This window comes from Geotrypetes seraphini, chromosome 2 (assembly GCF_902459505.1).
Source record: "Geotrypetes seraphini chromosome 2, aGeoSer1.1, whole genome shotgun sequence".
NCBI lineage: Eukaryota > Metazoa > Chordata > Amphibia > Gymnophiona > Dermophiidae > Geotrypetes > Geotrypetes seraphini.
The window spans coordinates 222,150,977-222,172,198 of NC_047085.1; the positions used below are offsets into that span (position 1 = coordinate 222,150,977).

The window sequence follows — 21,222 nt, forward strand, 5'->3', positions numbered from 1 at the left end:
ATAAAACACCATATGTAACTCAATACTTTAGAAATCTCTGTTAGGCATATAACATGTTATAACCATACATTGTATGTACTATATGTACTCTGCTGGAAGAAGGTTCTGGCTCCTTTAAATAATAGCAGGCCCAATCCAGGGCCCATACTAGTGAGTTTCTGTCTGTCTGTCTGTGTCTCTTAGGATTTATTGGTTTTGCTTTGACTACCGTTGCTTTTTGCTGCCCCCCAGGAGCTGATCTGTATGATGGTTAAAAGCCAGCCCTGCCCCTTTAAAATCTCAAGTTCAATGTCCTATTTCAAAATATCTGTCTCTTTCTACCTTGGTTTTTTCTACTTCAGTGCTTACCAATCTTTTTTTGTGGTTTTGACCCCATGTTTGCATCCAAATAAAATTGGGTTACCCCCCTGAGGTACAGAATAATGATGCACTTATGGAGAGCTCAAACACAGATTTTGTGACCCCATTTTGGGATGCTGTACTCTACAGTTTCTACTGTTCCCCTTTCCCCTTCCCATAAATCCTTTAGAATTGGAGTTGCCAAATATCCTCTAATAAAAAAGAGGACATCTGGTTCTGCCCCGTCCCCATCCCCACCCTGTTCTGCCTCCAGCTCCGCTCCATTCTGCCCCCACATGAACCTTCCCGAGATTGGAACTACCGTATTTTCACGCATATAACGCGCGCGTTATACGCGTTTTTACCTACCGCGCATACCCCTCGCGCGTTATATGCGTGAGCGCGGTATACAAAAGTTTTAAAACATAGTTCCCACCCCGCCCGACGCCCGATTCACCCCCCCAGCAGGACCGCTCGCACCCCCACCCCGAACGACCGCTCGCACGCGCTCCCACCCGCACCCGCATCCACGATCGGAGCAAGAGGGAGCCCAAGCCCTCTTGCCCGGCCGCCCCCCCCGCGTCCGATACATCCCCCCCCCCCGGCAGGACCACTCGCACCCCCACCCCGAAGGACCGCCGACTTCCCGACAATATCGGGCCAGAAGGGAGCCCAAACCCTCCTGGCCAGACCGCTCGCACCCCCACCCCGACCGACCGCTCGCACGCGCTCCCACCCGCACCCGCATCCACGATCGGAGCAAGAGGGAGCCCAAGCCCTCTTGCCCGGCCGACTCCCCGACGTCCGATACATCCCCCCCCCCCCCGGCAGGACCACTCGCACCCCCACCCCGAAGGACCGCCGACTTCCCGACAATATCGGGCCAGAAGGGAGCCCAAACCCTCCTGGCCACGGCGACCCCCTAACCCCACCCCGCACTACATTACGGGCAGGAGGGATCCCAGGCCCTCCTGCCCTCGACGCAAACCCCCCTCCCCCCCAACGACCGCCCCCCCCCAAGAACCTCCGACCGCCCCCAGCCGACCCGCGATCCCCCTGGCGACCCCCACGACCTCCCCACCCCCCTTCCCCGTACCTTTGGTAGTTGGCCGGACAGACGGGAGCCAAACCCGCCTGTCCGGCAGGCAGCCAACGAAGGAATGAGGCCGGATTGGCCCATCCATCCTAAAGCTCCGCCTACTGGTGGGGCCTAAGGCGCGTGGGCCAATCAGAATAGGCCCTGGAGCCTTAGGTCCCACCTGGGGGCGCGGCCTGAGGCACATGGGCCCAACCCGACCATGTGCCTCAGGCCGCGCCCCCAGGTGGGACCTAAGGCTCCAGGGCCTATTCTGATTGGCCCACGCGCCTTAGGCCCCACCAGTAGGCGGAGCTTTAGGATGGATGGGCCAATCCGGTCTCATTCCTTCGTTGGCTGCCTGCCGGACAGGCGGGTTTGGCTCCCGTCTGTCCGGCCAACTACCAAAGGTACGGGGAAGGGGGGTGGGGGGTCGTGGGGGTCGCCAGGGGGGTCGCGGGTCGGCTGGGGGGGCGGTCGGAGGTTCTTGGGGGGGGCGGTCGTTGGGGGGGAGGGGGGTTTGCGTCGAGGGCAGGAGGGCCTGGGATCCCTCCTGCCCGTAATGTAGTGCGGGGTGGGGTTAGGGGATCGCCGTGGCCAGGAGGGTTTGGGCTCCCTTCTGGCCCAACTACCAAAGGTACGGGGAAGGGGGGTGGGGGGGTCGTGGGGGTCGCGGGTCGGCTGGGGGGCGGTCGGAGGTTCTTGGGGGGGGGCGGTCGTTGGGGGGGGGGGTTTGCGTCGAGGGCAGGAGGGCCTGGGATCCCTCCTGCCCGTAATGTAGTGCGGGGTGGGGTTAGGGGGTCGCCGTGGCCAGGAGGATTTGGGCTCCCGGATTTGGGCTCCCTCCTGGCCCGATATTGTTGGGGAGTCGGCGGTCCTTCGGGGGGGAGGGATGTATCGGACGTCGGGGGGGGCATCAGGCTTTCAGGATGGGGACAGACCTTCAAGGGGGGACAGTGCACGGAAGTCAGGGGGGGTGAACGGAGAGTCGGGACAGCGCACGGAAAGTCAGGGCGGGCGAAAGGAGCGTCGGGCAGCATGCGCGGTATACCCGTGAGCGCGGTATACCAAAGTTTTTGTACATATCGTCGTGATTTCTGCGCGCTATACCCGTGTGCGCGTTTTATACGGGTGCGCGTTATTTGCGTGAAAATACGGTACATCTGGAGGGCATCAGTGCATGAACGGACATCAATACAATGACACCACATGCATGCGCACATCGATATGATGTTATCGCAGACGCAGACCTGAGGTCGGGGACTTCCAAAATCCAGACAAACTGCCGGGTTTTGTAAATCCCTCTTAGCATCTGGACAGTTCTCTAAAAAGAGAGAATGTCCGGGTTTTGCCGGATGTCTAGTAACTCTATGTAGAATCAACTCTCTCTTTTGCGAGAATGATTTGCTGCCTCCTGCCAGCTCCACTACTGGATGTAAAATGGCATCGGTAAATGGTGCTTTCTATTCTGACCTCCACACTTAGGGCCAGATTCAGTAAATGGTTGCCTAAGTATCTATCCTAAATAGTTGATAAGTACAAGAAGTCACGATTAAGAGATTTAAATCCTTATCTCAGGATACTGCCTGATATGACAAAAGACGATGATGATATTTTTAAAATTTGCACCCTTTGACAGATGGGAAAGTAAATAATGCATGTGAACGTCTGGAATATTTACTGTCGGTCATTTGTAAACAAATCTACAAGATAATTAGGTATCAGGCCAGCTAAAGCCTTATAACAGATGCAGCCAAATTTAAACTTGACCCGAGCCTCTATTGGCAACCAGTCGAGTTCTTTTCACATAAGCGGTCAGTACCTCTTTTTCCCTACCATAGTCATGTTTCTTGCCTTTAGGATCTCACTTCAGCATAATATAAGAACTTAAGCTTCATCTAAAACATTCACACCTTCTCATTAATCCTAACGTAAAACTACATCCCTTATTTTGACAGCTTTACCCCCTTCTGCCTTACCCTGGTCAAGTCACAACTCACTGGCTCCTGCCTCACAACTTTCTGCAATGCATGCATTTTACACCTACGTATTGTAGTTAACAGCTGACATTCTGACAAATGATGGAGAGTCTAAGGGATTTAAACTTCCCCGGTGCTTTAACTAATATAGAATGTTCTATGAAGACCCACAGAACTATGATAACAATATGACAAGTAAGACACAAAAGACTTTCTCAGGCACATCTTATGCACCCTAGCACGGACAGCTTTAAAACCAAATTTACCAAGCTCAGCAAAAAAATACAACTGTACTTTCAAACATATTTCCCCTCTCTACCCTCATGAGCACCGACAACAGTCACACTATAACATTCATGCATTCATTTGCTCATCCATTAGGACAGATTCTATAGAACTAAAGAGAAAATGACTGGCATAATAAGACCATACAATACAATTTCAATTCTCATTCATGCAGCTCCACATGAATAAAGCAGGAGGGCTCTGCCTTGTCATGCATGCTTGCTTTCAGAGACTTCCCTTCCTCTTTTGCTTTCTCCTTTCAGGCACAGGATGTCATTCTGATAGTAAGAAAAAAAAAATCAGTTGCTAAACAGGATTGTTAAACCTTCAAGAAACACCATTCTCTAATGGTTACAGTGTGAGTGATTATGTCAAGGCCCTGTAAGTTGAGGTTAGCAAGGGGCAAATAAATATAGGTGATACCATAGTACAGGTACAAGATCCTTTATCTGAAATTCCGAAAACTGAAATTTGATATGAACCAGAAGTAATCAATTTTCTGGTTTTCAGAGCTTTTCGGAATGGATCTTGTACCTGTACCATACTCCCTAACTCACCTCTCTCTTCCCCCCACCCTGAAGAGTAACAACCTACTCCCATCCTGGAACTAGTGTCAGGACCCCCCCCCCCCCCCAGGCCTATCGTGCTTCCATGGTGGTCTAGCGGGGCTTGGGGCAGAAGCGATTCTCACTCTCTGCTGCCTGTGCTCTCTCGGTGTTGAAATTGTCTGCTGAGACTTCTAGCAAAACGTCCATGTGTCGATAATTAAAACAATGAACTTAGACATTTTGCAGGACGTTCGCCCTCCAAAATGTCAAACTCAGAAAAGGGCATGTTAGAGGCCTGTTTTGGAGGTGCATTTGGGCGGGCATGTTAGAGGCCTGTTTTGGAGGTGCATTTGGGCGGGCTGTGAGCCAGGTTAGACTTGGACGATTTGCGGTGTTAATCAAAGCATTTGCAAGATGTCCTAGATGGAACTTAGACTTTCCAAGCTAGACCTGTTTTAGAAGCTTCTAAGTGCCAAAACCCAAACTGACCACATGACCACTGGAGGGATTAAGTAATTATCCCCACACACACACTCTCCCAGTGGTCAATAACCCCACCTCTTCCCTCACCTCTCAAAAATATGAATAAAACAGTACATGCCTGTTGCTGTTGGCATTCTGCTGTTCCCAGTATCAGCTAATTCTTGAACCAGGACTTTAAAGATAAGTCTCGATTAAATTACTTTTCAAGCTTAAGACCTGGATTCTTATTAAGTACAAGCTAATAATAATAATAATATAGCTACTTAGTAGTGTACGAGCCTATGAGGAAGAATCAGCGGTAAAAAGCTCCATAAATTGATATCTTGTATATCTGGAGTGGCGCTTCTTTTTTTTTTTTATAAATCTGTATTCATTTTTAAAACTCACAATAAGTGTAACATAAAATACAATTATTTTATACTTTAGCATCACTTAATATGTCATCAAATTTGAACTTTCATCAAATATTCCCCCTCCCTTATACCCAACAATTATTCCTAAGCAAAAGAAATCATGAAATATTCACACACACACACCCCACCCTGGATGTGTATGAACAAAAGGGAAAAAGTTTGTAATGGCTCCCAAATAACCTGAAATTTCTTAAAATTTCCTTGCTGCATGGCAATTATAGCTGAATTATAGCTTTTGGTGGAACTCTTTGTGTCACATATTCAAAATGGAGTGCCGCTTCTGATGGCTCTGTAAACAGCACTTGAGAATTGTTTGGATGTCGATTAAAGTTTTCTACTGCAAAGTGTTGTGAAGAATATTTTCAGTATACAAATGAAGTGATTTGCATAACTTTGTGATGTCTGTAGAACAGCAGCATCTGGTATGGCAAAGGTTAGTAAAGCATCACACTGGAGTCTTAAGTAGCCTGGTGGGCTAATGAGCCATAGAGAGGTGGACCCAGGCCCATAAGACACTCTAACCACTAAATTTCCTAGGATAATTCCCTAAAAGAGAAGGTCATAGGCCATTATTGAGATGGCTTGGGGAAATCCACTACTTATTCCTAAGATAAGCAGCATAAAATCTGTTTTACTACTTAGGTTTTACTAGCTAGGTTCTTGGGACCTGGGTTGGCCACTGTTGGAAACAGGTTACTGGGCTTGATGGACCTTTGGTATTACCCAGTATGGCAATTCATATGTTCTTATTTATAGTGGAATGTGTGAGGTAACAGAAACAATCAAGTTGAAAACATCCAAATCTAGACCATTTAGACATGGGAGGGGCCAACATTGTACTTGACTGGCCAATACAGCAATTAGGCACCTTAGAGGATACTGCTGTATACTTCACATAAAGGGTGCCAGGTGTACATCTCACCAGAATCCCCTTATAATGTATGGTGAGCCCTCCAAAACTCCCCCAGAACCTACTATGTTCACCTGTCTTCCACCCCAATAGCCCTTATGGCTGCAGGTGACACTTATATGGCAGTATAGTAGGGTTTGGAGGGCCTTACAGATATATATATATTTTTTTATAGAATGAAGGTGGAAACATATTTTCTAGGGTGATATTTCCCAAGTTATTATGTGTTTAGATTTCTATCCCGTTCTCCCAGGAGCTCAGAACGGGTTACAATTGACATTCACAATAAAGGTACAGGACAATAAAATTATAGGCATTTGAAGAAGAGACAGGTGAGAAGACTTAGAGAGAGAAGGGGAGGGGGGAGCAATTGGAGTACAGGAAGAGAAGAGGGAAGAGGAGAGTAGAGTTGGGGGAGCAGGAGCAGGGGTCAGCAAGAGGTTAAAGGAAGCGGAGCAGGGAACAGGAAAGTGGGAGGAGAGAAGGAGAGAGGGAAGAGAGAAGGAGATAAGGAAGGGGAGCTAGGAGGAGGTTGTCCATTAGTACTGTTCATTTGAAGAGATGGGTCTTCAGCATTTTCCGGAAGGTCATCAGTGAGTCTTGTGATCTTATTTGGCAGGCAATTGGTTCCAAAGATGGGGGATGAAGTGTCTGTATGTTGAGTTATTTTATTGGTATGGGAGTTATGATATTCTAAGGCACAGTAGATCATATGTTATTACTCTGTTCTTAGGCCTGTTCTTTATAACATTTTATTGCTGAAGGGCTGTAGGGTAAGATTTGCCTCTTTGTGGATGATACCAAAATCTGTAATAGAGTAGACACCTAGGGTGCTGTGAATAACATGAGGAAAGACCTGGCAAAGCTTGAAGAATGGTCTAAAGTATGGCAGCTAAAATTTAATGCGAAGAAATGCAAGATCGTACATTTGGGCTGCAAAAACCCGAGGGAATGGTACAGTTTAGGGGGTGAAGAACTTATGTACATGACAGAAGAGCAGGACTTGGGTGTAATTGTATATGATGATTTTAAGGTGGCCAAACACATTGAAAAGGTGATGGCGAAAGCTAGAAGGATACTAGGGTGCATAGGGAGAGGTATGGCCAGGAAGAAAAAGGAAGTATTGATACCCTTATATAAGACTCTGGTGAAAGCTCATTTAGAATATTGTGTACATTTCTGGAGACCGCACTTTCAAAAAGATGTAAAAAGGATGGAGTCAATCCAGAGGAAGGCTACTAAAATGGTGCATGGTCTTCGTCATAAGGCTTATGAGGATAGACTTAAAGATCGTAATCTGTATACTTTGGAGGAAAGGTGGGAGAGGGGAGATATGATAGAGACATTTAAATACCTACATGATGTAAATGCGCATGAGTCGAGTCTCTTTCATTTGAAAGGAAGCTCTGGAAAGAGGGCATAGGATGAAGTTAAGAGGTGATAGGCTCAGGAGTAATCTAAGGAAATACTTTTTTTAAAGAAAGGGTGGTAGATCCATGGAACAGTCTCCCGGTAGATGTGGTAGAGACAGAGACTGGGTCTGAATTCAAGAAAGCCTGAAATAGGTATGTGGGATCTCATAGAGGGAGGAAAAGATAATGGTTACTGCAGATGGACAGACTGGATGGGCCATTTGGCCTTTATCTGCCATCATGTTTCTATGTTTCTATCATTTATTGGCTGGTTGTTATTATTTTATAATTCATGTTATATTGTAACTTAAAGTACTTAGAAATGTAAGGATAGATGATAATAATAATAATGATGTTGGACTCTTAGATCTATCCCAGCAAAGCACGCTTAGCGTGTCTTTTATAAGGGCGATGATTCGTTCACATGTTCTTCTGTTATGGATTCCCTCTGATGGACTGTCCTCCCTGGAGGACTTTGAATGATGAAGGATTTCATCTTGTTTAGACATAGGCCCTCTTCTGTCAAACTGCGATAGCAGTTTTTAGCACGGGGAGCCACGCTAAATGGCCTGCACTGTTCCCAATGCTCATAGGAACTCAATGAGCATTGGCTTCTGCATGGTTCTGTTCTGGAAGCAATTGATTTTTTTTATTTTTTTAAATTAATCCCATGTATTATGTTATTGTGTGAATATTAATTCTGATGTTTAATTGTGGCCCACCAAGCAATGCTATTAATAGGTGGGCTATAAATTTTCTCAATAGTAAATAGTTCAGGAGTGGTCATTCAGCATCCTCGAGGGCCACAAACAAGTCGGGTTTTCAAGATTTCCACAATGAATATGCATGAGATTGATTTGCACATACTGCATATTCATTGCGGAAATCCTGAAAATCCAAATGGATTGTGGCCCTCATGGACTGTGGCTTCCCACTCCTGAAATAGTTAATGGCACAACGGTAGCACCGCACATGCACAAAAACAAACATTTAATTGTGTGCAAGTAAGTTGGTCAGGAAGGACATGGATTCAGTATAAATTCTCACTCCCTCTTCTGTCATTATCTGCAGCCTTGACACCAGGAAAGTCTGCTTGTGATCCAGTGGATCCTTGGATCACACATAGAATCTGTGAATAAACCATATCTAGTGAGTGGCATCTCTAAGCCACCTGTAGATATACTCTAGTAGAAAGGAAGTGACAATCTTGTATTTTATTATGGGAGTCAAGCAGCCGCTGGACCTAACTACTTTCACTAGACAAATGAAAGATATCTCTTGTGCCTAGCGCTCTGTCCAAAACTGGGAATAAATTTGCTGGGAGGTCTCTAGCACTTCCAGGAGAGAGGTCAGAGGGGAGAAAGTATCTAATCAGAACAACAAACGTATTGATTCTTATACTGCCACAAATAATTCTAATTTAGAAAACGAGCATATATGTGAATATGTGTGCACATAAGCATGTCTGACACCATACTCCCCTCAGTTCAATTCTACAAATACTTGCTTAACTCAAGTAGCACATATTTGCAAGGAGGGCATACACATTGGCAGAGCATGGGTGAGTCCCAAACTTATATGCATAACTTATAGCAGTGTCCCGCAAACATTTTGTAGTCATGGCACACTAAACTCAGGGCTGCGGCTGCAGGGCATCTGGAAATGCGCAAATGTCAACGCGATGACATCACGGCAACATCCACTACGCTGGTTGGGGGGTGCTGAAGGAGGGGAGGCGCAGGCTGACTGACTAAAGGATGTGCCTCTCGCCGCAAGAGGCACAGTTTGTAAGCAGCATCAATGAGCAGGCCTGCCCCGGAACCCTTCATTCTACATCCAGGGGCAGGCCAGCTCGTTAACGCTGCACGGCAGCTGCTCAAAGATTTAAAAGTAGGAGGGAGGTGGGTGGGGGAGTGGGGAGCTAGTGAGAGGGTGTGCCGCAGGATTCTGCTGGCTAGGGCAGAGCCTTTGAGCCACCCCACCCCAAACAAAACAATGTTCCGCTGACTATGCTTGCGCCTAAATTAGGGTACAGATCCCGCTTATTCTATAACCAGGTGCATAAATCCAAGGATCATCCCCAATCATCCCATTTCCATGCCACCTTTTTTGACTCACATAAAATTTAGGATCCCACATCTAAATTTATGTGTGCAAATTTTAATTAAAACTAATTAGCACCAATAATTGTGTGTTAAGATCCCAATTATTGGCGCTATTTGGCTCATTATTCAATTAAATTGTGTGCCCAACTTTGCAGGTGTAATTTTTAGCACTTAGCTAATGGGGTTAATGTGAGGTTAGCACATGCTAACAGACTACTGCAGAGCATGTTAAAAGTGTTTTGCAATAATTTGCCTATTTTCACATGCTAACCCAGATGCTACCTGTTTTTTATATATAACTTGTGGAGGGGGCACATCCTGGCGGAGGGTGGGCAAGAAACGAACTTTTGAAAACAACCCAACATGGTTTCTGCAGGGGGAGATCGTGCCTAACGAACTTATTGCACTTCTTCAAAGGAATTAACAAACGGATGGACAGAGGAGACCCCATAGACATCATATACCTTGATTTCCAAAAAGCCTTTGACAAGGTGCCTCACGAACGTCTACTCCGGAAACTGAAGAACCATGGAGTGGACGGAGACGTACATAGATGGATCAGAAACTGGTTGGCGGGTAGGAAACAGAGGGTAGGGGTGAAGGGCCACTACTCGGACTGGATGAGGGTCACGAGTGGTGTTCCACAGGGCTCAGGGCTCGGGCCGCTGCTATTTAATATATTCATAAATGATCTAGAAACAGGCACGAAGTGTGAGATAATAAAATTTGCGGACGATACAAAACTATTTAGTGGAGCTGGGACTAAAGAGGAATGCGAAGAATTGCAAAGGGACTTGAACAAATTGGGGGAATGGGCGACGAGATGGCAGATGAAGTTCAACGTTGAGAAATGTAAAGTATTGCATGTTGGAAACAGAAACCCGAGGTACAACTATACGATGGGAGGGATATTATTGAATGAGAGTAACCAAGAAAGGGACTTGGGGGTAATGGTGGACATGACAATAAAGCCGACGGCACAGTGCGCAACAGCCGCTAAGAAAGCAAATAGAATGCTAGGCATAATCAAGAAGGGTATTACAACAAGGACAAAAGAAGTTATCCTGCCATTGTATCGGGCGATGGTGCGCCCGCATCTGGAATACTGCGTCCAATATTGGTCTCCGTACCTTAGGAAGGATATGGCGTTACTCGAGAGGGTTCAGAGGAGAGCGACACGCTTGATAAAAGGGATGGAAAACCTCTCATACGCTGAGAGATTGGAGAAACTGGGTCTCTTTTCCATGGAGAAGAGGAGACTTAGAGGGGATATGATAGAGACTTATAAGATCATGAAGGGCATAGAGAGAGTAGAGAAGGACAGATTCTTCAAACTTTCGAAAAATAAAAGAACAAGAGGACACTTGGAAAAGTTGAAAGGGGACAGATTTAAAACGAATGCTAGGAAGTTCTTCTTTACCCAACGAGTGGTGGACACCTGGAATGCGCTTCCAGAGGGCGTAATAGGGCAGAGTACGGTACTGGGGTTTAAGAAAGGATTGGACAATTTCCTGCTGGAAAAGGGGATAGAGGGGTATAAATAGAGGATTACTGCACAGGTCCTGGACCTGTTGGGCCGCCGCGTGAGCGGACTGCTGGGCATGATGGACCTCAGGTCTGACCCAGCAGAGGCATTGCTTATGTTCTTATGTTCATTCTTATATTATCCGGCTGGCATGTTCTGGTAGTGCGCTCTAACTGGATAATGCAGTTACCTGTAGTGCGGGAGCACTACCGCCTCCTAAACAGGAAGCGGTAAGTTCTCCACATTAATTCTTTGCAGATACCATGTGCTAATGGGACATACTTACTATTTCTACAGAGCTGCTAGATGTATGTGGTGCTGTACATTAAGACATTCAAGAGACAGTCCCTGCACAGCAGAGATTGCAATCTTATCAAACAGACAAACAGGACAAGTAGAGGGGTTAGGGATTTAACCAAGGGAACTCTAGCTTCACTAATCTGCTACATTTCTTTGAAGGGGTGAATAAACATGTGGATAAAGGTGAGCCTGTTGATATTGTGCAAATGTCCAGATGGCATTTGACAAAGTAACTCATGAATGATTCCTGAGGAAATGACACAAAGAGAGGAATCCAACAAAACTGCAGTAGATGTCGAACAGAGGACCAAAGAAAAATACTGCAGAAACGATGCACTTGATGCCAAGGCTTTATTTCAATTATTTCAATTATTGAAATAAAGACTTGGCATCAAGCACATATTTTCTGCAGTATTTTTCTTTGGTTCTCTCCTGAGGACATGAGTCTTGGGATAGGAGGCAATATTCTGCTGTGGATTAAGAACTCATTAAAAGATAGAAAAAAAGAATACATGTACAGTTAATTGGTCAATATTCTCAATGGAGAAGGGTAAATAATGAGATTCCCCAGGGATCTGTGCTGGGAACACTGTTTTTTAACATATCTAGAAATGATATAGATGTTTAAATACTTGAAAGGTAGTAATATAGAAAGAAATCTTTTCCAGAGAAGGGAAAATGGTAAAACTAGAGGACATGAATTGAAGTTACAGGGTGGTAGACTTAGGAGTAATGTCAGGAAATTCTTTTTCACTTAGAGCAGGGGTGTCAAACTCAATCACATAAGGGGCCGAAATCTAAAACACAGGCTAAGTCAAGGGCCAAATTTTTTATTAAGATACTTAGGCCTTCTTTTATCAAACTGTGATAGCAGTTTTTAGCATGGGGAGCCGTGCTGAATGGCCCATGCAGCTCCCAAATTCTCATTGAGTTCCTATGAGCATTGGGAGCAGCGTGGGCCATTCAGCGCGGCTCCCTGCGCTAAAAGTTGCTATCACAGTTTGATAGAAGGGGCCTTAGTCTTAGTAGAAGTATAGTAGAAGTATACAATTTTTCCAACCCCATGCCTGTTCTGTGGTGTAAACAAAATTAATAAAAAATACTTTTCCTCTCTTTTAGGTCCTAGTTCACACTTGCTATCTAACACTAGCTCTGACAGGGTACACATTTCAAATCTGACATATTGTAATCCCAAAATAGAAAATAAAATTATTTTTTTTACCTTTTGTTGTCTGGTCATTTTTCAAATCATGTTGGTCCCAGGCTCTAGTTTCTCTTTGTCCTCTGATAACTCGCTTGCCAGGGTCTCCTGCCCATTTGTTGTTTTCTTCTTTCTCGGTGCTAACCATCCATCTTCCGTTTCCCTTCCCTCCCCGAAGGTCTGGCATCTTTCCTTTTTTTCATCTCCATTCCCACAGCTGCAGCAATGGACCCCACCATCACCATATCCACCATCTCTTCTTTTCTCAACTACCCTTTCATCCAGCATCTTATCCTCCTTCCCCACCACCCCAAGGTCCACTATCTCTCCGTTTCTCTTCCCAACTACCCTCCTATCCAGTATCTCTATCCCCCCTCTCTACACCATCCCTTGTGTCCAATTTCTCTCCCTTTCTATTCCTTCCCTCCATCCCATTATCCACCACCTCTCTTCCGCTCCTGTTTATAGACTCATTATTTCTTCTGCCCCCCACCCTTAGTCCAGCAAATGCACATCTCTTTGGATCCCCCTTCTTCAACAGCCCCCCCCCCCCAAAGGCCTACATGTTTTCCCCTTCTTTCTAGCATCCTCCAACTTCCCGGTCTCACCTTCAAAGCAGCCTGCAGAGGATCGCCGGTTGGCTGTAGTGATCCTAGGAGGCTGCCGTCAGCTTCCACAGTACGTTCCCTCTACTGTGATCCTGCCCCTCCTGTGATGTAAGGGACTATGGCAGAGAGAATGTGCTGCGGAGGCTGATGGCAGCCTGCTAGGATCACTACAGCTGACCAGTGATCCTCTGAAGGCTGCTTTGAAGGTGAGACTGGGAAGCCGGGAGAGAGATGGTGGACAATGGGATGGAGGGAGGAAAGGAACAGAAAGGGTATTTTCTCACGGGCCAAATCTGATTACACTGTTCTGCAGACCTGAGTTTGACACCCCTGACTTAGAGAGCGGTTGATGCCTAGAATTAGGGCACAATCTTCAATTTTTAAAAAAGCCCTAAAAATGCCACATTAAGCCGAGATTGTGCACAGCTTAATAACATGATCCCTAAATTAAGAAATACAATCAATATTTTAGTTGTGATCTAAGAAGCGGCTTTGACAACATATAATCATTGGATATCATACGCATATTGTTGAGATGAAAAAAGATTATTTTGGCCACAGATATATATATATATATAGCACTATGATTAAAATTTCTCGTAAATTGTATTTGGAAATATGAAATGTAATTTCACCATGCTGTCTGTCAGCTTTCAGCGCTAGTGATACTTCATATCCTGTCTCTGAGTGGCGATCACAATAAATGTAATAAAAGATACAGTTATGATATGAGGGTCATTGTTTTATTATATCACTAATCATGTGTTTGAGACATTTGCTTCAAAGCATTATAAAGTTATGTTTTTCATAAAATTGAAACATGAACACCAAAATTCAGTGAAAGTAATGAGCAATTGTAGACAACTAGAAAATGTAGATCTCTGAGAAGGATGAAAAATCTCCCAAAACTTCATAATATAAAACATAACTTAAGAAGAAGAAATAACCAAAACAGAGACACATCTGTCCTTATTTTGGTCACTTGCACTGGATTTTCATAAGTGCATAATTCACAATTAAGGTACTACAGAACAAAAGGCAGACCAGAAACAAATTAAAAAATGGAATGTTGCTACTATTTGGGGTTTTGTCAGGTACTTGTGACCTGAATTGGCCACCATTTAAGACAGAATACTGGGCTAGAAGAATCATTGGTCTGACCCAGTAAGGCTATTCTTTTGTTCTTATATGAGTGGTACCTTTAAATAAGCTTGAAATTTCAGCTGCTTCTATGTTTAAGCAAAAGCTGACACAGACAAGATTTTTGGGTTCATTTTCCCAAGTTTATGCCCTCCGAACTCAGATCTGAAACTATTTGAGGTTCAGAAAAGTCCATGAAAAACAGAATATTTGATTTAAAAAAATATGCAGTAAATTTAGGGGCAATTCATGAAAGGGCATTAAGCGCGTACTAACACATTAACACATGCAATCGCAATAGCACACGCTAACTGCTAAAGATGCTCATAGGAATATAAAGGGCATCTTTAGCAGTTAGCACATGCAAAAGATGCTTAATATCCTTTCATGATTTCTCCCCTTAATGTTATTAAACATATTTGGTGTTGTTAATAGCTGAATTATGTGATTTTTATTCTAGTGCTTTTCCACTTTCAATGTAAACCATTTTGAGCCTTGTAAAACAGTTTATCCAAAATATTTTTATTGTTTTTATTTTTGTTAATAATGCCACTTGCGCAATGTCAGTCCTTGCATGGAAAATATACATTTAAATATTTTCTAATCTAGACAATATGAAATGTGATATCTTGACAGAGAAATGGAGAGTGGGGTATTTCTACCTGGAAGATGAAGATTATGAAAGAAAGTGTAATTTATTTGAAGATCAAAGGGTCATGTTAAAATTTGACAGATTTATTATCAAGGAGTTGGATTTTTACTTACCAGAAATTATTAATGCCTATGTTTCACATGTAGACACAGAAAGAAAATCCATCCTTGAAGCAACTTAACCTTACTGCTTTTAATAGAAACAAGGGAATACATTAAAATCCAGGCCGATGCTTTATATTGAAAGTGTGCTTAAAAGCAGAAACTTTCTGACAATGTTCTCCACACAGATGATCTTCTGTAATCAGGGTTTGGTTGTAACCTGTTTAACCATAAAAGCAAACGACGGACTGCTAAAAAGTTCTCAGCCCAATCAACAAAGTTGGGGCAGTCTCCATCGAGAGCTATACACTTAGTCCAGTGATTTTCCACTTTTTTTCATTCTGTCAGAAAAATCCGGAATGAAAAAAGTGGAAAATTGCTGGACTAATCCCCTCTTCTATTAAACTGCGCTAACAGTTTTTAGCGCAGAGAGCTGCGCTGAATGGCCCGCGCTGCTCCCGATGCTCATTGAGTTCCTATGAGCGTCGGGAGCAGCAAGGGCCATTCAGCGCGGTTCCCTGTGCTAGAAACTGCTATCACCGTTTCATAAAAGAGGGGGTAAGTGTATAGCCCTCGATGTAGACTATCCCAACTTTGTTGGCTGGGCTGAGAACTTTTCAGTGGTTTTTTATATATTAAATAGAGATGGATTGCAGGTATGTCAGGGTGGAACAGAAGAGTGACTAGTAAGCGAATCAGTGCAGTACACTCGCTATCACAACTCATGAGGTGGTGTTAAGTGCTGCCAGGCTACCTGCAGTCTTGTAGTGTTACTGCTTCCTTGACAGTTGGAAAGCTATGCTGATGTATACGCACTCCCTGTTCTGATCTCCCCTAACACAAAACTCTCTACTGATCTGAACCCCCCATCATAGATCCTGACCCTTTCCCCTCCCGCAGCCCCCTAGGAATTACTGGCATATCCCCTTGATAGTCCCCCAGAATACAAAACATTCAGAATAGAAGTAAAGACGCTACTTTTCCTGCAAACGACTCAATACCACTAGCTCCTTCCCACTTCCCAATACCACCCCGATTCCCCAAAACAACCTCATCTGCTCTTTATCTCCTCTAGAAATTACCAGATATCTTCTTCTTGTAATATGTTTTTTTGTAATTCTTTTGTAATCCGCCTTGAACCGCAAGGCAATGACGGAATAGAAATCTCTAATGTAATGTAATATAATAGTTTAATAGCAAAAAGCAGGAGTGCCCCACGCCCCTTCCTTCCTTTCCTGGGGTTGCACCATAGATAATGATAGTGCTGATGATCCCGTGCAGAACTGCTAGAGATAATCCTTCCAGATAAGAATCACTCATATAGAAAGATGACAGCCAATGGTAGTACCACAAGACTACCACTAGGGGCCATTGGCGCCAGTTTGAAACTAGTGCAGCCCTGGGATGGAAGTGGCCACTGCCCCCTCCTGAGTCACTTGACTAAAATGAAGATCCCCCTAGTAAGTCCTAAAGTGGGGGTCAGGGTGATGAGACTTGGTCTGTAATGGGAAATCAGATCGGGAATTGACTTATGTGTGGTAGGGATTAAATTAGATATGTGGTAGGGATTAAGTTGTGGATTAAGTATGTGCTGGGAGTTGGATTGGGGAGCTTTGATTAAGGGGTATTGGAGGATGTTGGTAAGAAGGTCTGGGTTACACTGCTGCAGCCATTGCTTGATCTCCACCCTATCTAGCTAGAACAGTGTATCGCAAGCTGTGTGCCGCACAAGATTTCAGGTGTGCCACGAGATGCCGAGGAGGAGGAGAGGCGCCAGAGCCAGCTGACTGCCTATAGGACATGCCTCAAGCGGCGAGAGGCACATCCTGTAGGCAATCAGCTACCGCCAGTGCCTCTCCCCTCTGTACCTCTTCTTTTTCAGCACCACCCACTGGTGGCTCAGGACCAATGTTCCCTCTAAGGATTGATGAGGTGTGTGCAAAAAAAAATATGCATTGAAAATATTTGATATTGCGTTTAAATCAAAATCTCAATAAACTTGAAACGAGTGCCCGTGAGATTGTGGGAGGGTTAAATACTCAAAACTTAGAAGAATAACAATTTACTTAAAGTTTTTGCTACGCCAGCTTTCTGGTATCTTTACATACAGTGGCGTACGTAGCATATGTAACACCTGGGGCCCATCATTTTTTGGCACCCCCCCCATCTGTAAGAAAAACATGATTTTTAGTAACAAACCACACGTCACACATGAGTACCTAGGAAAAGGCAGCATCTTACATATTGCAGTGAGCAGTACATCAATACACCCATTGTAAAACTAAACAAGCCAGACCAGCACAGATCAATCCTACACCGTCAATCCTAACAGAAAACCATGTCTTTCGAACACACAGAACACAGAAAACACCTTCGCCTAGTATGGAATATGTCATCACAAACTAACCCCTCCCCCTTTTACAAAACTATAGTGTGGATTTTAGCCACGGTGGTAACAGCTCTGACACTCATAGAATTCTGAGCATCAGAGCTGCTACCACCACGGCTGGCGCTAAAAAACGCTCCACAGTTTTGTAAAAGGGGGGATAAAATAGAAATACACAGCTTCAATGCTCTAGCTCAGAGGTGCCCAAACTTTTTGGGCTTGCGAGCTACTTTAAAATGAGCAAGTCAAAATGATCTACCAACAATAAAATTAAAAAACACAAAGCACACTATACGCTGAGAAAATGTTAATTATCATTCCTATTCTGGGTTTTTTTTCAAAGAGGTCAAGGCAGATGACTCTATGCATTGTCACCTCAGTAACAACCATACAAAAATAGACAAATATACCCCCTTCCTTTTTATTAAACCACAATAGCAGTTTTTAGTGCAGGGAACTGCGCTAAATGCCCAGCGCTGCTCTCGACGCTCAGAGGCTCCCTGCGCTAAAAAACACTATTGCGGTTTAGTAAAAGGGGGCCATAGTACAAAATATAGACAGCATATATAAATTCAGCCACATATTGATCACTAAATTTAAAATAAAATCATTTTTCCTACCTTGTCTGGTGATTTCATGAGTCTCTGGTTGCACTTTCATCTTCTGACTGTGCATCCAATCTTTCTTCCCTTCTTTCAGCCTGTATGCTTCCTCTCCTCCAGACCTCATTCCCTCCCCCAACTTTTTCTTCCTCTCTCCTTGCCTTTTCTTTCTTTTTTTTCCTCTTGATGCCCCCTTTCTTTTTTACTGTTTCCCTTCTGTCTCCCTGCCTGCCCCCTTTCTTGCTCCCTACCCTCCACAAAGCCACTGCTGCCACCATTGGGGGAAACAGGCCCCAAAGCCACCGCTGCGGCTGCCTCAAGCTCTCTCTGCTTCTCCCAACGTCAATTCTGCCATTGGAGAGGAAGTTCCGCCAAGCAAGGCAGCGATTGGCTGGCCCGAACTTCCTCTCCAACTGCAGCCTTAGGGGATGTGCACAGCCGGAGCGGACCGCCCCCCCCCCCCCCCCTTGGTAGCCACTGAAGACATGGCAGCAGCTCCTCTCATGAAGTCCGATGCAGTCGGGGATCTTGAGAGGAGCCGCCGCTGCATCTTTCAACTTTGGAAAATGCTGCCGCTGCCGCCGCTTCCTCTCACCTCCCTCGAGTGAGCGACAGGGGAAAGCGTATGAGCGACGCCACTGAAAATAGTGAGCGATCGCTCATGTGCTCACCTTAGAGGGAACACAGGACCCCATTTGGAGGGCCTCCATGCATACGTGGACGTTGATGTAATGATGGCACACATGTGCGTGACATCATCACAGTGATATCCGCGACCATCAGTTTAGTGTGCTGCGGCTCATAAAGTTTGCGAGACACTGACTTAGAACGTAGCTGTTATTCAGATCAAATTTGTTTCCCCTGTGTTGAACTGTGTGAATTTTACCTTATTATTGCTAAAAGCAAGTTATAATACAGTTATTTGCTTTTCTTTAGCATATGATCAGGAACTCATTTTGCCTCATTTCTGATCATTTCATTTGCTTCTCATTCACTCTTTGATATCTAGTTGGTTGTGTGCCTTCAGGATCATATAGGTGCAAGATCATTTATCTGAAATCCTTGGGACCAGTCAGATTTCGGTTTTTGGAATGGTAATGTTAAGTCAGAAAAAGACAGACCATAAAATTGCCACCAGACGTTTTTATTTCAACATAAAGCAAACATTAAGGGCTCCTTTTACAAAGGCGCACTAGCGGTTTTAGCGCACGCTTAGCGCGTGCTAAAATGCCGCACACGCTAGCTGCTACCGCCTCCTTTTAAGCAGGTGGTAATTTTTCAGCTAGTGCGCGCTAATCCAGTGCGTGCGCTAAAAACACTAGCGCACCTTTGTAAAAGGAGCCCTAAATGCTAATGCTTCAAGCACTTCAAGTACAAATATGTTCCAAACTACGGAACTGCTTCTCACTGCCACCCTGAGAGGAATCTGCAGCAATCTTTGCTATTTTCCAAATTTTGGTTTTCGGAATTTTTTTTTGATAAAGGATCTTGTACCTGTAGATGGTTTTCAATGCCTTCCATATTGTTGTATTATAAACAAACCATATCTCAAATTGCACAGCAATTCTTGTAGCATTCTGTAGAGGACAACCCCTTGCAAAATGATTTCAGCTGTAAACAAAAGCAAAGTTAAAACATTCCTCAGGCTGTGAGATATGGAATTCCGTGTGCAGGGGCGATTCATCTCACAGTTATTATTTTCATGTTTTTCAGCTGCACTCAGACCAGGACAAAGGAGACGGTTCGCTCAAGTACATTCTCTCAGGAGACGGAGCTGGAGACCTGTTTATCATCAATGAAAATACAGGAGATATACAGGCCACAAGACGATTGGACAGGGAGGAAAAGCCTGTGTATATTCTGCGAGCCCAGGCAGTAAACAAAAGGACGGGAATTCCCGTGGAGCCCGAGTCAGAGTTTATCATAAAGATTCATGACATTAATGACAGTGAGCCCAAGTTTACCAAGGAGATTTACACCGGCACTGTTCCTGAAATGTCAGAAGTGGGTATGTGATGACTCTCTGGATAACCGGCGTCTACTGCAGTTTAATGCTTCGTAGCTAAGTATTCATTGAGAAAATAAAATCTAACCCTGGCAGTACAATTTGGCACACTGTAATCCCTCTTCTACTTGTAAATGGTCAATAGAAATTTGAGTTTATTTTATTAACCTAACACTAACAGGCAAATGAAAACAGGAAAATACTCAGTGTTAAAAATGCACTTAATGTGTTCTAACGCAGTGTTTTCCAAGTTGGTCCTGGAGTACCCCTTTGCCAGTCAGGTTTTCAGGATATCCACAATGAATAGGCATGAAAAAGATTTACAAATTAAAACTATCCTTCCCCTCGCTAAAAGGCATTTCCCACACAGGAAAGCTAGGGACCTCCCTCCACTTCAAAATCACTGAGCTCTGGAACAACCTTACCTCCCCTCTTCGGAACTTGAGCTCTCTCCAAGTTTTCCGCAAACATCTGAAAACCTGGCTTTTCTCAAAAAATGTAAGTCTCCCTCCAACTTAGGAATCAAGGAAACTCTTATATCTTGGCATCCCAAGTCCTCTAAATTTTCTTCACACTTCTACCTCTAACCCTCTGTTGTAGTTCTTTCCTATTTCTGCTACTGTAAACCGCGTCGAGCTCTACGAACGTGGAGATGATGCGGTATACAAACCTAAGGATTAGATTAGATTAGATTACATACAATAGAAGCAGGTCATGCAAATCAATCTCATGCCTATTCATTGTGGATATCCTGAAAATCTGTCTGGCAAAGGGGGGGTACTCCAGGACCAACTTGGGAAACACTTTTCTAACATACGAGGGGTTGCTGAAAAGGTCTCAGCCCAACCAACCAACCAACTTCCTAAATTCTGAGCATTATTTTGCCACTGTAGCTGAAGAGATTGTTATAAGAACATAAGAAATGCCTCCGCTGGGTCAGACCTAAGGTCCATCGCGCCCAGCAGTCCGCTCACGCGGCGGCCCATCAGGTCCAGGACCTGTGCAGTAATCTTTTATCTATACCCCTCTATCCCCTTTTCCAGCAGGAAATTGTCCAATCCTTTCTTAAACCCCAGTACCGTTCGCTGCCCTATAACGTCCTCTGGAAGCGCATTCCAGGTGTCCACCACACGTTGGGTAAAGAAGAACTTCC

General features: G+C 44.5%; 1 protein-coding gene across 5 annotated transcripts in view; it reads left to right on the forward strand.

The window, feature by feature from the left end:
- Window positions 1-21,222, forward strand: part of LOC117355895 (cadherin-6-like) — a 324,761-nt gene that overhangs the window by 228,842 nt on the left and 74,697 nt on the right. For all 5 annotated transcript variants that reach the window (XM_033934983.1, XM_033934981.1, XM_033934985.1 and 2 more), the window contains one exon: window positions 19,778-20,072. In XM_033934983.1, coding sequence (XP_033790874.1) covers window positions 19,778-20,072 — 295 coding nt within the window. The remainder of the gene's footprint in view (window positions 1-19,777; window positions 20,073-21,222) is intronic.